General features: G+C 38.9%; 1 protein-coding gene across 3 annotated transcripts in view; it reads left to right on the top strand.

Moving 5' to 3' along the window:
* Positions 1 to 18078, top strand: part of Tn (tripartite motif containing protein thin) — a 58598-nt gene that overhangs the window by 10689 nt on the left and 29831 nt on the right. For 2 of the 3 annotated variants that reach the window (XM_070672359.1, XM_070672358.1), the window contains exons 3-4: positions 16395 to 16576; positions 17408 to 17641. In XM_070672359.1, the coding sequence (XP_070528460.1) occupies positions 16395 to 16576; positions 17408 to 17641 (416 nt within the window). Of the gene's footprint in view, positions 1 to 11357; positions 11595 to 16394; positions 16577 to 17407; positions 17642 to 18078 lie in introns of those variants that run through there. The other variant, XM_070672360.1, reaches the window with a different exon arrangement.

Below are 18078 nucleotides of genomic sequence, written 5' to 3'. Positions count from 1 at the left end.
CCTCCGTCTCCCACGAGGCGCCCGATCCGAACAATAAGATCCGCATTCATCCTTCCCTCCGCTTTTCCATGCAAATGGTAAAGAGACTATTCACACCGGGTGGAGGCGAGGTCTCTCTCTCTTTCTCTCTCTTTCTCTCTCGCTTTTTTTTTTCTCTTTTTCTCTCTTCTCGCTCGTTGCGTCGCGCATTTTATTTCTCCCGTTATTCTTTCAAAGCAACGTCACCGTCTCCTGTTTGCGCGACAGTTTCATAAAACTGCACGGTGGGGGAGGGATAATAAAACCGTATTGCGGGACGAGCATGACTTTTCTGTATCTATCGGCGATCAAAATTCAAACTTTATCATCTTCTTGCCAGAGTTATTGTTTCCTGTAAAACGTGCGCAGACCTTATGGCGAATAGAATGAGGAAAATCGCCGCGCGATTATTTTGCAAATATTTACGCGACTTTTACCACAACGGGAGGGGGTGGAACGGTCATTTAAAAAGAACGACTTTAGTTAATGATTTTTTCCGTCTTATCTCACTTCGTTGGAAAATTCACGGGGAAAATCGTAAGTTTGCGAGCTCGCCGCGCGCTAAGGTTATTCCGCAATGAAAAATAATAGGATCGTTATTGTATGCAAATTTCGTGAATGCCTTTGCATAAGAGTGTTGTTCAATTAGATACGTGTAATGGCGGTCATGCAAGAAAATTGCGACTTTACGCCGAACTGTCTCGAAGTGCTCTCTTATATAACCTGCTTATGCATTATGCAAATTTCTTCGTAAGAGGTTTAACACTGTTCGAGATCTCGCATTAATGGTAATGCCCGGCCATTAGAGCTTTACTACTTGTCCGCAGCTTAATGGCAAGTGGACAGGAATCAATCGTTCGTAAGTGCGCCCTAAAAGGGAATAAGGTGCGGTCGATGACGGACGATGCATCTGATCGCTTTACTTTTGTCCTACAATTTTCTTCCGCGGTGAGATATAAATTAATAAAAGCTTGTATCAAATTGGAGATTAAGATTGGATTGGATTTTGACGTTCGCGGGAAACTGACGATTTACGATCTACCGTAATCTTTTCAATTCTTCCGACATCACGATCATCCTCGAAATAGAAAAATCGACTTGCCGCTGTTTACGCGCGTTATAATCACTTGTGGAAGTACCTTACGGAAGATATTTTTCAACCTGGAAATAAATACATAGCGCGATTGTATTTGTCGACGAGCATTGGTACTTGAGGTAACGGGAGAGCCTCGGCGTTTTAATTTAGTGTTTACCGTAAGTTATCTCTGTTCTCAACAACGACATACTGCCGGCGGTCTGGACCTTATAATCGATACAGTTCACGTCCATTATCAAATCTCTCGCAATAGCGCACACGTACGAGCGCGTACATATGCGGATGTGCACACGTACTCGCCGAGGGTTCTATCTACCTTGCCCTCGTCCCCAACGAAATAAAGCTCAAGCTCCCGGGAGTAAACAAAGAAAACTTCGGCCGTTATAACTTTGTACCGTATAGTCGTAGAGCGAGAGAACGTCTCCGCTCTTAAGCGTTAAATGGCCCAAAAATGATGCATCCGGTACTTTCCGGTACTTTCGCACAAAAGTCGGGATCTCTTCAGGACTAGCCCGGTCAGGCGCGTCCCTTCTGCGTGAATTTAACTCACGTAGAGGAGATTAAAGTAAAAGTAAAACGGGGCTGCTGTGAATATAAGATAGTCTCGCGGAAATCGATAGTGCCATCGGAAACTTCTATCGCATCCACACCATCTCGAAGCGATACTCGGTTACGGCGAGACGTTAATTATGATTAGCAATACTTGACCGGCTTGATTACGTCTTCGCCGATTAGAAGTAATTACCCGTACACGTGTCTCGTTTCGAGTGCGTCGAAAATGCTCTTTATCCTTTCTCTTCCGGAAGGTCTATGATCTTGAAACCTTTGAGAGATATACACACGGTGTTTCAAACAACATGTTGCTCCTGAAAACTATATAAATAGGGATTTATAGTCTGGAAACAAAGCATATATAATTAAAAAAAATTTGTTAATTGTTATTGAGAATAAAATTAAAAAAACGTCCAGGCGAACAATCGTTAAGAAAGTGGCAGGCTGAGCACGGAAGGTAAATTTACGAAATTTTATATGACTATTAGTTTGCGATTCTAATTTTCTATCCTAACAATTTTTGGGAGCGATATGCTATTTGGGACACCCTGTAGAGTACAAAAAAGAACCCTGCAAGAAAAAAAAAAGGGAAGGAGAGACAAGTAACGTATTGCACAATTTCTTACAGTATTGAAGAAAGAGAGAAATCGTAGAAACGTCGCTCCACGTATTGCGAGTTTCTGAGGCTACGCGTAATGATCGCCGATCGTAACGAGACCTAAAAAGTTATCAAGTTACCGTATTACCTAGTTAAGAACTGTATGCTCGAAGAGGAAATAACTCCGGCGAGTTAACGACGGACATTCGCGCAGCCTGCTTTTAACGGCGATAGAGAAATTCGGTTTCATTTATGGATAAAGATTTGTTACGTCATGGGGATCATACCGGAGACTCTGCTGCAGTTTAATATCTAATTATCATCAAGCACGCGTTTATGCGGGCGCTCTCTGTGAATCGAGGTCGAGAGAATGAAAGAGGAAAAGAGAGAGAGAGAGAAAGCACCTCGAAAAGTCGCTAACTACAAATTTAATCGAAATATATATTTCACGCCATGTGCATATCTCACCTGCAAATTTGCATTTCAAATCCGTGAATTTCTTTCTAACGCGTCTTCCCTTGTACGTAATTCCGCGTGTCGTGGTATCTGTTGCGGCATTTGAGTTAGGCGCGCACTTAGAATATGCAAAGTGTTCAAAATTAACCAAGGTATGTATGGCGTCGGCCTCATTTTAAAGTCAGAGCGCGCGACAGAAACGGTGGATGTACTTTAAGTCCTCCGCGTGTGATGATTTGCGGTAAAAGTACAGGGCTCCCCTCGGCCGGCATTAGCCCTGGCAGTTTTGCAATAAATTAGATGGCTTATTAAATAAACCGGTTCATTTTAGAATCGCGATATTACATTGAAAGGGAATATCGTGAGAGGTTATTACGGCAAAACCTCCGTCGAAAGTGCATCAGTAATTAATATATTATCCACATTTGCATTTTGCAGTCGGCAAAAGGGCAACGTCAGAGAGATGATGAAATAATATTTGCCTTAGGACAACGTGAGTGCTTTTTGCTACGCTGATATTCCTCGTTTACGACAAAGAGTTAATTAAGATTAGCAATTTGAAATGTGCTGATTATCTCTTTGCCGGCTCGATTTAATTCTGATTTGGTCGATTCTTTATTGTCAGCGGTCTAGATTCTTTGTTCTTGTATTTTTTTTTTTTTTTATATACAGCAGCAGCTTTATAACGCTGGCGGATTAATTGAAAAACTCCGGAATAATATAGTTTGAAGTCAAATATAAATCGGAAATTACGGCATATCTCTTCGGGAAGCTTTCAATAGCGAGGAAGTTCTTAATGACGGAATGGTCGACGCGTTATTTATACAATCACACAATGACAAATGTGAATAATCAAAACGGAAGCATGCTGAAAGGCATTAATTAAGAACACCATTCGACTTACAATGACCGCTTGAGAGCTTAAAAAGCTCTGCGAGTTCGTAATTCATTTCTCTTTTCGATACGAATGAGCGAAACGTGAATAAATTACACCGCGGAAATAAATTCTTTAGAATATAAAATTTTTTTATGTTTCAGCGTTATGTAAAATTAACGCAATCATCGAGAGAAATATGAGAATACGTATTGAAAGAATTATTATGTAGAGCGCGGTGAATATTAAAAAAGAAAAAAAAAAAAAAAAGTGGAATATATATTATGTTGCTTAACACGGCTATTTAATATTCCAATATTTTGTTACGCAAAATACATTCATGAATAAACAGTAACTGTAATAGCGGGTATAATGACGAATAAATGTCCAAATTTTTGCGTGTCTTTAAAACAACGACAGCACGTGCTCCCAATTTGTTTTATAATCACATTTATGCACTTTATGCAATTCCATTTTACAAGATTAATCATCAGTCTCCTAAATTCACTTTGTATTCGCGAACTGAAATTGTGAGATCTGAAGAATTTTAAACGGGCCTTTATCACAGGCTCTGCAGAATTAATTAAATTTAATCACGTTTCCTTATGTCTCACACGTGCAGTAGACGGAATCAGAGGTGTAATTATATAACATATTTAATATAACGTTTATTACCGTTTACTCTCTGTGTTTCATTAATATAAGAGACAGAGAGAAAATTAGCGTTATCGCTAATTTGCACGATTACATCTTCTTAGCGTTGAATATCACAATAACGAATAGTACAATAAAACACAACACTGGTAACAAGAGTTTATTCTAATTTTCAGAAATTGCTTAATGTTAATTGCTCCAATAAAATTCTTAATATACGCAATAGTAAAATATACTGTTGTGATAATGCGCGGGACGTCGTTTTCTCGCGGTAACAATCGAGAGCGTTTATAAGGGAGAAGTCTGCGGTTTTTTCGTTGTACATGCGAATCTCATTCAGAAGAAAACTACCCTCCACCCTGTCCTAACAGACGAAAGTTGAAATTATATATATATATATATATATATAGTATATATTTTCTTTTTTTTTTTCTTTTTAACCGTTCTGTATACTACCGTGCAACTGACCCCGTTCCCCTGGCAAATGAGAATAGCCGCGTGGCCGACAACTTAATGAAAGCGGATAATTGGAAAAACCCGAATGTCGGTTTAGCGCCCGAATTAACGTGTAAAAAAAAAAAGAAAAAAAAAAGAGCGGAAGGAAACGCCTACCCGTTAATTAAACGCGACTGACCAATTTGACTCGTGGCGAAATATCGCCCCGTGTTTCAGCGTTTATTAATCGCTTAAAAACCGGGTCAGTGAGCTCGCATGCGCTTTCATGATTTTTCAAATATCAGCCGCTATAAACACGAACGATTAGATTAATATCTGTTAAATTGCGAGGTTCTTTCTCGCCGTCACAGTGGCTTTCGGCTCCGAATATACGCTGATAGAAGTGAATTGAATCACAGAACTGGCGGTAATGAAATATTGAATTGTGCTGACGAGAAGTGTTAATGCGATTCGAAATTGAAGACCACTCAAGTGCAACCTGAATGCGAATCGGCTGAGCGTTATTATAAATTATGATACGACTATGATACAGAGCTGTCGTTTAATATATAGTCCGATGCGATCGTCTCTGCGGCTAAACGTACGTCTTAACTTCCCTTAAAGAGAATTTTCGCTATCAGATAGAACCTAAACATGGGACATTAATCGCGAAAACGATACGGTTTTAACTGGGTTAATGGTAGATTGATCATAATTCTTGATACTATAAAAGACCTCTTGTGCCGTAATACCGCGTAACGACGTTATGTATTCTTAATTCCTTGCGCTCGCAATTAGAATAATTGGATAAGTTGCAGCTATAAATAGTATTACCTGTAGCGTGCAAATTCGCGAACGCGTTTTTTAACTGAATCAAAAGGAAATTGAACGTAACATTCTTGACAACCCAGATTCTCGCTAACAATGTTGCTTAACGGCAACGATGTTCTTAATTTCTTGCTTGAACTCGGACGGAGGGAGAGCAAGTAAAAAAAGCGGCGAACGAGATGGGAATGTGAACGAATTTATCTCGCGCGAACTCCGAAGAATAGTAGATCTCTTTCTCTTTCACGCAAATTAATTTACGTGCCAAAACCGAGCTGGAACGGCGAAAAATGAAAGGGGGAGTAGGAGAAATGCGGACAGTGCGATAACTCAGCTTTCAACCTAATAACAAGAATAAGCGAAAAGTGAGAATAATGGTAACGTCGCGTGGACAGAAAGTTCGCCCCGAGGGGTCCGTTTTTGAAGAATGTCCTCTATTATTGAACATCGACAACTTGAAATTCGCACAATGGCCCGGGTCAAATTCTGCACAATACTTTCGATATACCGTGCATTCTTCCCTACCGAATTTTTATCAGCGATCCGTGTCGCGGCCGCAAACTCGAATATACGAATTTCAGCTGTTTATCGTACTCCATTTATCGGCTCGTAATGCAAATTAATAACGGGCGATTAAAACATACGTTCACTTAGGATTAGATATTTCTAAATACAACGAAAGGTGGTATAAAATTTTTAATACTCTCAGAAATTTATTTATTTGTTAAGTTTTTCTTTTTGTTTTTCAATTTTTAATTATATTGCTATTACAAAATGTAATTCTGGGAAAACCAGTTTACAAAGGAGGAATGATACATCAAAGCGCAGTGATAATCCCGTTTTGCTAATTCTCTTCACGCCGAAACCATAAACTGCTTATACTCTTTCAAACAGATCTGTTCTCTGTATAAATGCGGCGCGAAATCTAATGGCTGATTAAGCGTAACGTTCACACACAACAAATCGATCATCGGCCTGGTTAATGCCAGAGTTAACAATTGTGATGATCTTATTAATTAACAGTAACGCTCCGTGATTGCGAGTTTAACGCTACGTCAAATCAAACGGTATCCATTATTATTAACACGTTAAATCGCGGATCTAACGGCCGGCGAGTTCTCATGCTTTGCGGGCCGCTGTCGTGTCTCGCTATTAAACGTCAAAAGTGAAATAACGATTTTTCTCTAACATCGGGTTTTTTGTCTCGGATCTAAAATAGGAATCTGTCTGTGACGTTTTGCACGGTGAAAATTATTTCAGCGGCGGGCTCTTATTACATTCTTTCACTATTTTATACGTTATATATTCCACGCCTAAAGATTTATAGTCATCTGCATCCCGCGTATTTCTATTCCGCTCGCACAAAGATACTTTCGATCCCGCAGACATGCAATCAAATATTAAAACATCTTGGCGTTGCAAATAAATGATTAGTTTTGTTCGAGGGGAGAAAATAAATAAATTGGCGAGACGGTTCTTATGCATTATGTATCTGACGCTGTATAATATGGCGATTGGTTGCGAGTTGATCGAATTGAAGTACGCCGCACCGGAGATCCGTTATTATCGAGGAAAAGACGTGTGTTACAATATTCCATTATTCAGCCCGTCGTCATTTTGAATTATTAAAACGTGCCGCGAGATATAATAAAATTGCACGCGGTCGCGGGCAATTCGCGCGACGGGGAAAGACTTCCGGCATCGAGCGGGAGAACGCTCGGCGACGCGGCATTCCGGTATCGTCGTATTTAATTAAACGCGATCGATCGGCTTATTTCCAGCGATTTGAATCCGAAAGACCGCCATCCGGGCGCCGCTCCGTGGTGTCTCATTTCCGTCGCGGTAATTAATTTATATTAATCAAGCCGTATAAAATTCTGTCCGCTCTTCGGCGTCTCGCGCGTTCCACTCAGCGCAATCCACGGCTTTTCAAACTTTTTAATCGGTTTCCACAAAGTTTCCTCCTTCCCGATAACGCCGTTCTTTCTCGCCGGACTGCTGTAGCAATAATATAACTTTATCCACGCATCCGCGCGGGAAACGGCACTTGATTGTGAAACCGCCGCGCATCGCGGCGATGAAATATCATTTTTCTCTGTCCCTTTTTTTTTTCTTTTTATTATTACGTTTTCGCTCACGCTTTATTCTCCGTACACTCGAAAACGTAGAAAAGCGATGATTCGAACTATAAGTCATATCGGACGTTTAATATTCTCCTTTACATATGAAATATTTTATTTCTTTTTGTTCTTGTGAAACACGTGTACTCACTCATTTTTTATTTTCTCCACTCCAAAGTTGTAGATCCTTTTCACCAACGAGAGTTATAAAATTTTTAAAAATCGAAGGAAAGTGAAGGAGAAAATAATTGTACTTTTAGTCGGAGTACCTTCGACAATTGCGTGATACAAAATTCTCTTCGACTGCCGCATTTATTATTTATAATTATTGCCCGAAGATTGCGTGGAGCTTTTATAGAGTAACTGGATAACAACGTCGTTAGTAAAGTTTACAAAAGTAGGGCCCACAATGCGGACTTTGTATTTTTCAATTTACTCGAAACGACAATCTCAATATTGTAAAGTGCACTTGCTGGGTTATTATTATAATTAAATGTTAACTCCGGGATTACGTAGCAGACGCGACTTCTGACGAAATTTCTACTTTACAATGGAGAGAATAATAAGAGCGAGGCAACTAGACCAAAAGTTCTGCAGGAATCTAATTATTGGGGACGAACCCGCAGTAAACACGAAGTACTTTAAGTACTCGACGCCACTAACACGGTACGCGTATTGCATGCTGAAAAACAAGACAATACGGATCACCGGGGTAATTAGGATCAGTATACTCGGAAGAGTTTACTTGTTAAGAAAAACCGAAAGTTCTTCATTGAAATAAAACGACAAAAGTGACATAAAAACACTTTACGTCATTGGCAAGCTACGAGAGGCGCAAAATCGAGGCTTGATGAGAAAGTTAAGAGCGAGACGCGGTAAAAAAGTCAACGATAAATCAACAATCTCCCGGGCTCGTTTGTCGCTTATCGTTCCTTAACGGATTTCGAATATGCAGATTGAACACCGTTAGATCACGCTGTAATTAAAATAATATTTAATAAAAAAAAAAAAAAAGGAAATAAAATGCGCGAAATCGCGCCGCGTCCTAAGGTTTTATTGTTCGAAAAATAAATGCAAACAGCTTCCACTGCAATCTCATAAAGTCCCCGGCTCGAGAATGTAACATGTAGGTCGGATGCACTCTGGAGAAAATCTCGCTGCGTCACAGTAGTAAGAAAGAAGATTTAGGGAGTGCAGGACTGGCGACAGAACTCGCCACGGGCAGCGAGTTTAAATGCGGATACCCCGGAAAAAAACTCGGGGGAGACGACGAACGGATTCATGATGAATATGAAACCGGAATGCGTTAAAAACTCCGCGGCCTCATCCCTTTTGATGAACGCGAATTTTTAACTTCGCGTATCAGTAAGCTCTTAACTCACGTCGGCTGAATTACATCAGAACGCTGTCGTCCGCTGGACTTGCAAACTACAAGAACCTCCGTCTGCTTTGCGGACGTCTCTAAAGTCATATTTTTATCTAAAATTTTCTAAAATTTCTTGTAGCTCTACACTTGGATTTTCCAATATTTCTTGTGGCTCTCCACTTGAAGTTTAGAGAATTATACGTGCTACATTTTGCAGCATTGCCGAAATTCTGTGTTCGATATAACAGTTCCATTAATGAAAGCAGCCCAATATTGAATAGAAACGTCGAATGCATAGAGCCGCCCCATCTGCTAGTATTTGAACCGTCGTGCCAAGAAGCCGAGATGTCTATCAGAAAATCTATTTTTCGAAAGATGCGAGAAAACGATGCGAGGAATGCTTTTAGATAGAACGCAAGACGCAAATGCGTCGAGGAGTAACGATCTCATGTAGGGAGTGGCACCTTCTGGCGCACAAAATTGCAATTATCGTTAAATTTTCACGGAAACGAGCTTACTGGCGAGCTTATACGGCCGGATAATTCCGCCTGTAGAAAACTGTCTTGCCAGCGTGAGAAAAGCTCTGGTCGATAAACCGCTTCGCCGCGCGCCGTGCCGCTATTCTAAGATCGTGTTAAAAATAAGCAGTTCTGGATAACGCGCGGGCAGCTAAATATAACCGAGCCTCGTGGTGGTCGACCGCTATTTCGTGCACGAACGTGGGGATTTTAGATCAACGATCCGCCTTCTTCCTTTTGCAATTAAAGAGTTCAGCGCGACAGCGAGTCCGCGCGTTTACTCGAACGCAATATGTCTCAATTTGAATTTAATATTATCAGCTTTCCAATTAACTTTAAAAAAAAAATTATTAAAAAGTTAATTAGTTGAAAAATAATATTGAAACTAAAAATAATAATTTTGTTATAAAGGCTATATAAATAGTTTACGTCTTGTTCCTTCGTATCTTACAGGCCTTACACGTTATAAAAGTATCTTCTTGGTTTTTTGTGTTGCATGTATGTCACTAATATAAGCAGAATCTCAAAAAAAAAAAAAAATTAATTATTTCACTAACCTAAACTTGTTCTTCTAATTACTGAGTTAATTGAAATTTAATTATATGTAGCACAAGAATGGCAAAACGCGTAAAAATTATTAAAAAGTAAAAAATAAAAAAATAAAGTCTGCGATGCGTAGAAATAGGAAACGACTTTGCTAAAAGTCTAATTTTCTATTAATGTTTTTTTTTTACCACCAGGGTTAATTATTCGATTAATTAGATTAAATCTTGATATGAAGTCCGAAAGCGAAAGTAGAGGGTGACAAGTAATCTATGAAAATTTCCTCGAAAAAATATATTTATTGTTGAACGACGATTGGCGATTGTATATATGTATTTGCATTGAGATTTGTAAGGAGGCAGCATCGCGAAGCGTTTGCATCATTTGGTGCAATATTGTTCGCGGCAAAACCATCGCTACTCGTCGACCGCCCGCGCCGTCCGGGCGGATTGAATGGGAATTTCTGTTGATCCGTTTCGATGGAATGCATATTAATGTTGACATTAAGCAGGAACGATTATTAAACGGCCCTCGTTACGCATATCGTGTCATTCTGTTTTTATAAAATGGATAATTGGAAATCGGCTATCGAATTCATTATTTTATCCTAGGGGAAGGGGGATGGAAACAATACCGTGCTGCTAATTATTTCAGCATTAGCACCAGCTCCCTTCTATTTTAATCACTAAATTCTTTTACATTTGTCTGAATATTGGCAGCATTATGTCTGAACGAAGAGGAACTGACAGTCACACCGAGTCCCGTCATTTTACTTTGAACGATAATTCGGTATAATCAATTTTAAAATGTTTTAAAAATTTTCTTTCAATTTTGAGGTTGTGCTTTTAAATAATAGCTGATTGATAAAATAATGAATATATTAATATTCAATTTTACGAGTTATGTATAAAGCGGTATAAAAATTTTTTTCGAGAATATATTAATTATTTTGCATACGCGAAAATGATGCCGGCGTTTCCATTAATTTTGCGATAACTGTAAATCGTGGAGGATGACACGCTCGAAATTTTCCAATCGTCAATCCGTATTCTCGTTCTGTGTATTTCGTGCGCTTTCCACCGAAGATCGTTCGCCGAAAACGAGCCGCCGGAAATCGAAGGTCCTCTCGGCTAAGTATAGCTCGCGCCGCGCGAGCATAAGTTTGGCCGGTGACGTCGAGAAGTGTCAGTATACTGGATCCCGTGTGGACCGACCGATTCCAGAGGCGCGACGGATCCGGAACGCTTCTAAACAGTGACTCGCGATCACCGTCTCCGGTATCAATCTTTTGTTCGCGACGCGAATGCCAAAGTATTTTAGATTTCGTCACGGTCGTTGGCAACATTTGCAACACGCGGCTGGATGATCGAGTACGCCTCGTGCCGCGTGTGGAACAAAAACGGTGGATCGAAGATCGAACCCGTGGTCAGTCCACAACGTATCGGCGACTCGTCAACAAGGGTAGTGCTTTAGTACCGCATCGTGAAAGTGCGCTCGACTTCGATAACGTTTGTACTTTGACTTGACGAACACGAACGGGTATTTAAATCTTCAATTAATTCTTAATTAATTTTACATTATCATCCCATTTACTAAAAGATGTTCGTCGTCGAAAGTGAAAACAGTTTTTACCTCGGCGAAATTTCGCCTTGTTCTTAAATTCATGTTAACAGCTTCCTTTGTTGCGAGATAACGCTGCATAAAATCACTCGCACGAAAACAGTATGATAAAGACATATTGAGTTAGGTATAACAAACAGGGTGAATTTAATCTAAAACGAGTTTTGTTCTTGCAATTGTTTAATTAAAAGACTTTTGGGGGCTTGAAAGCGAACGTGCCTTAGAATTGAAATTTCTGGCGCGAATTACGTAGTGAATTTTTTAAGTACGTGCATCTACTTCACTTTAGTTGCAAAACGCGGAGATACGTCCGGCATCCTTAATGTCACTGTCCGCCTGAACGAAATTAGGGAGATTTATCCTCTTTCGTTTGCGTTTCGGAACGAGCGCGCTTGGGATTACGAGACATTAGTCGCTACACAAATTACGTGCTGTGCACCGCAACGGGAGAAATTATTCGACATACCCGTCGCTCTATGAGCAATTTAGGATTCGTTGATTAGACGCAGGTGCACGACAGATCCTCGTGATCATTCAGGATCTAGACCGGTCATTAGGTACACCGAATTTAGGGTCGCGTTGGTCCGACCGTGATAACTCAAGATCGTAAACCTACACGCGCTAATCGATGTCGCACTCACAACTTTTTCGCAAAAAAAAAAAAAATACTTTCATTAATCCGAAAAATTAATTTAATTAACAATTCTTCATTCTTATCGAATCCAGTACGTGTTGCATTAAATTTTAAATATAATTATTAAACTAATTTCAAGAAGATACGAATAGTAGAAAATTAAATGCGTAACATATATCTCGTTATCATTTAATTTAAGTGATTAATCATGTTAGTTTAAAAAATTTAATTTCAACGATGTTACTACGTATAAATTAATTAGACATAAAGAAAAAGAAAAGGAAAAAAAATTAATTAGACGGATAAATAAGAACGTATTATAATGATAAAATCAAAATTGAATGAACGAGATGCAAAATGATACTAGTGCCCATTTTGCAAGTATTTTGATGGTAATAAATGATAAATTTAGATTTCCGGGGAATTTCTCTTTCTCTCTATCTTCGGCTTGTATTCAATTACGCCGCGTATCTTTCACGAATGTATTAGACGAGAAAAGACGACTTTAAATACTCTCCGTTTGAAATGACGCCCGCAAATACTACCGCGGGTGGACAAAGGAAAAAGCTGAATCATTCGCGACGCTGTTTATTTTGCGGCTCGAGAATAATGATACGCCACGTGTGCAGTCTCGTTTCGCAAAAGTACGTCACTCGGAATTTTCGAATCTGCATTACGATGTAGCGGCTCATTGTGCTCGTCTGTAAATCTGATATCTACGAAATACGAAAAATATCGTATTATAAAATCGGTATTTCGTTCTTTCTTTTTTTTCCTCGTATACTTTACAAATGAATTTCTTTGTGTCGATTTTGCTTACGCACAAATAGCGGCGCACATCTCTCGGTTGAGTTACATCTTATTTAATATTAACATTGAAAAAGCACGGTTGATTATAAAAGCACATAATAGAAAATTAGATGATATCGGTTCAATAAAAAAAAAGAAATAATAATAGCAATGATATATATAACTTTTATTTAAAAAGAAGATGAAGAAGTTTGATTGTTGCCTAATTGTGACCGTTTTTCCGCGATGCTAATTGGTTTTCTCATTTAGCACATTTCGTGAATAATTTCGTGGAAGGTCTCAGAGTTGCTCGAGATACGGTTATTCACCAGATATTTCCCGATGCAAACCCCGCTTGAAAATATTAGACCGCGGGGGTTTTCGCGAATAGAACCTAAGAGTTCTCGCGATCCGTCACGAAATATGATAGTATAATTAAAGCGGTGAAACAAGAACTTTAGCGATATAGACGGAGACGAGCTCTCTCGGTGGAGGGGGAGAGGGCAGTTGCTCAGTGAAGTTTCGAGGCTCACAATCAAAGTGTTAGAATTAGCATCCCGTTTCATCCTCATGGCAACACCTATGAAAGTTGCTAATACAATCGTTGCTCGCCGCCTGTTGCACCCCCGACGTGCACACGATGAGAAAGAGTGAGCAGGGCGGGCAGCGAGGGAGAGAGTTTGCTTTAAGATCCAACAAGTGGTTCGTCTGAGAGTAACAATGCTTCCTAATGTACTAGCTTTTGCCATTGTGTCGGCTCGGAGGCGCGATCGGTCCTCGACGTTGCGACCTTCGGTGTTGGCAACGTCAGCACAGCGGAACTTGCGAAACGAATTTGGCTCGACATCCAGCTACGTGTACTCGCGAACGTTTCAGGCATTCTCTTTGAACACCTCCGCGCGATATTGACGCACGTGCGACACGCGTGTCCGTCCAGTGAATGCGTCACTTATTTTATCCGGCGTTAAGTGCGAGCCTGATGTTCGCTAAAAGAAACCGCGCCGCGGTCCCATGCAGAATTACTGACTAATTAATCGTAATCGACAGTGCCATTAAGATTTATACATTTTTAAATTACTATTAGATCGTATTAATTGAGAAACATGCGATTCAAGTACGCATGCTCGATATAACGTAAATGAAATTTATTGGATCTACGCGAGAAGGGTAACAGCTTCGCTTCTTCAAAGTATGTGACGCTTAATTTTTATGACATATTTTTTTTTTTTTTTTTTTAATTATGTTTGCGATATAAAGATAAAAGAAACTTTTTTAATAAAGCCCTACGTGTGTTGAAAAATACGATGGTCAAGAAGGTTCAGAAATTTAAAAGTTCTTTGCTCTTCTGAACATATTCGAAAATTTTAATAAAGATTCAACGTTTTTATTAGACCAACTTGGCGACGAGCGAACGTTTGCGTTGGCGTCGTCACGTTGAGGCGACAGAACGCCGGATGCTTTGCGAACAGGATCTGAAATAAGCCTGCGTCTCGTAGAGTTATAATCGACATTGATTGAGTGCTTTTGCAACAAAAAAAGAAACGATACAAATTTCGCAAGTTTATATAGAATTTTCTATGTGCGTCACGCTTTTGAATTTTTCGAGATTAAATCGGATATAATTATTTAATTAAACATTTTTGAAATGTAATTTAGTAAAATAGTATTAATAATTAACTATACTATATAAATATTAATTAAATACACAATAAAAAATAAAGCAATTTTGTAACGAGATTTACAAATATTGGTAAGTCTAAAGAATCTAAAGAATGACGATAAAGGAAGAAGAAAAAAAATTTTAAGCGATGGAAATAGAGTCAGAATTATAATCTATTTATTTAAACGCGTTTGTGTTAAATGTTACGATTAAATCTGTATCAGATCCAGAGTGATATTGCAAACAGTATTTTTGCTGTGAATATACGCGCTAAATAAAACATTCACTTTGCGTTAATCGAGATTATCTCGCCTACTACGTGCTTCGTACAAGCACGATAATTAATTCGTGAATTGCATTGGTAATCATTCACTCATTAGCGACGTTCAAATATTTATTACGGTTGCCGCGGTTTCCGATCCGCAATTCTACTCATTTCGATTTGGACGTTGCAGCGGGTCAGTAATAATATCACTGGTACTAAGTATGACTGTTACATTTCACGAAACTATTTTCCCGATTGATGAATTTGGACAATTAAGTAATGCGATTAAAGCACGGCAATTGTTTTTAAATCTGTCACAGCTTATCTGTGCGATTTACGATCCGCTCGGACTGCACTAAACAAGTCTCGCATTGATAACTATTTAAAGTTATAATACAATTGTTATTCTTACCGGAGCTCATCGAAAGTTTTTGTGAGTTTTGCGAATAAGGAAAATATTCGGATCGTTGAACGAAAAATAAGATTCCATAATGCACTCCCAAACTGCGATTTAATTATGAAAAGTTTCGGCATAAATTTGCGAGAAGTTTTCTGGATTATCTCTTGAGTTCGTCTCGCCCTCTTTACAAATTTACGCTAATGATTCATCATGTCTCAAAATAGAAGTCCAACGACTCCACAAAGGTCTTGACATTGTTCTGACACTTACTACGGCACTCTACCACAAAATAAATGGCAAAATTATATTTGTGCCGGAAAAGTTGAACATTGATTTTGCCACGATTTATTTATGGAACGCGTGCAATTGCTAATTAACGATACAACGCTAATTAGCGTTGAATGAATTATTTTGGAAGTATGCATAGTAAATGCACATCGTTCAAATGTAGCTAATAATAAAATAATTTAATCGATAATATGAAAAATGAATTGAAAATATTATACCAATATTACATTTTTTTTTTTTTTTTTTTTTTTTTTATTTATTGTGTCACTGTATGATTGAGGAAAATTTTTATTTCCACAAAGTATAAATACCAATTCAGTTACATGACTGATGCAAGAATAATATTAACTGTTGCAAACTGCTGTTTCCTCAGTCATTTAACACGTGGCTGGGTGAAACATATTTTGGCAGCATTCGAATTTTGAAACACCGTTCAGTTGCATTTGATAGACTCGTATAATCTATTTATTAACTATGACGGCACTGAATGATAACGGCGCAGGTTATCGTAACGCATTGAGATGTTCACGTTAGATATTTATTATGATATTATTAATACGTAACAACGTTGAGCTTTTAATAAAATAGTATCATTAATATTAAATTGAGAATAAGTTGAGACAATGCCAGACTAAGAAGATGTATGCAAAACATAAGTAAGATTTAATTCTTTTACTTTTCAGGCATGGAGCAGTTCGAGCAGCTGCTAACCTGTGCAATATGCTTGGATCGATACAGAAATCCAAAGCTCTTGCCATGTCAACACAGCTTTTGCATGGAGCCGTGCATGGACGGCCTTGTCGACTATGTTCGTCGACAGGTCAAATGTCCAGAATGCCGGGCTGAACATCGTATACCATATCAGGTACGTTACATCCTAATCGTATTAAAATATTAATTGATATTAGAGATATATTAGACTCAAGTGTTGACAACATATTTTAATTAAAAATAATTTAAATTAATTGAAAAGATGTTTAAAATGTTTGAAAATGTGGTGAAAAAAATTATCTTCTCGCAAAGCAATTTGATTACTCGTTTTATTAACGTTTAAACATATCGCACTATTATATTTACCGGTTTAATATATTCGTGGTGCAATCAAACATGGCTCAAGCAGAAAAAAAAAAATCGATTTACGTTTACGTGATACAAATTAAATGCTATTTTGTGTGTATGTGTGCGTTAGAATAACCGAATGACGCTACGAATAAGCTCATCTTTATTCAACGGTGAATCGAAACACGAGAGAATTCTCATTAAGCCCGGTGTATTCTCACGTTCCGTGCTAATGTCATGTCGGTTTATTTATTTTTTTTTTGTTTTTTTGGTTCTTTTTTTTATAAAACACTTAAACGTAATTACGAAAGCAGCAGTGATAGAAATTCAAAATATTTTTTCGGTTACAAATGCTGCATAATTGATTATCCGATATCGTAAGACGTGCTCGCATGGGTGGAATTTTTCAGAACAATATTTGAACCGCACCTCGCGATAATCTATTTGCTCCGACACCCGCAGATGAATATCTTCATTCATGTAGTATTAACGTTAAAGGCACGCCGAGCGCGCATTGTATAATTAATTCGTGGCATTACTCGCGCGAAGCGCCGATTCCGGTTCATTAACAAGCATACTCTATGCATAGACGCGTATTGCAGGCGTTAATCGAGCCGAATATACGTCCTGTTTGTAGGGCGTGCAAGCCTTTCCGACCAACGTGACACTACAGCGATTCCTGGAATTGCATATCGAGATCACGGGGGAACTGCCGGACCCGACCAGTGGTCAGACCATGGAACGCTGCGGCGTTTGCTCCGAGAAGAGTTACTGTCAGCTCTGCGTGCACTGCGAAAAGAAATGCTGCCCCGAATGCAAGGACGCGCACATGGACATTCTAAGACGCGAAATCGCACGTATCAATTCTCAGGTACAGCATTTTCTTTTACCTTAGGTTAAAAGGAATAAGGGGAAAAAAAATAGGAGGAAGTTTTAATAGTTAATTGCTCATTAATTGCTCATCGATATCGACAAGCTGTACAGGAACGGTAAAGTTTAATACTTCCCCGCACTGTCTGCGCAGCTGCCAATATCGAATTCTCTTATCTTACATTCGAAAGGTAAGCCTGCTGCTGCAAGAGAAATTTTGTACCGATCGCAGAAAACTAATTTAACCGGTTCCATAACTAATTTTCTCTTCGGCTCGCTGGTAGACGGTCTAACGCATTTAGGGAAGGGAGCTGTTGTGTTACGGTATTTGGTATCAGGGTATACTTTAAATTCGTTACGTTGTGCCCTTCGGCGTCCCGACAGAAAATTTATTGCCGCGCAACTTCGCGCATTGCAATTAACCGGTGTACGATAGGA

This window comes from Cardiocondyla obscurior, linkage group LG25, assembly GCF_019399895.1.
Source record: "Cardiocondyla obscurior isolate alpha-2009 linkage group LG25, Cobs3.1, whole genome shotgun sequence".
Taxonomy (NCBI): Eukaryota; Metazoa; Arthropoda; class Insecta; order Hymenoptera; family Formicidae; genus Cardiocondyla; species Cardiocondyla obscurior.
This window is presented reverse-complemented; position numbering and strand designations above follow the sequence as displayed.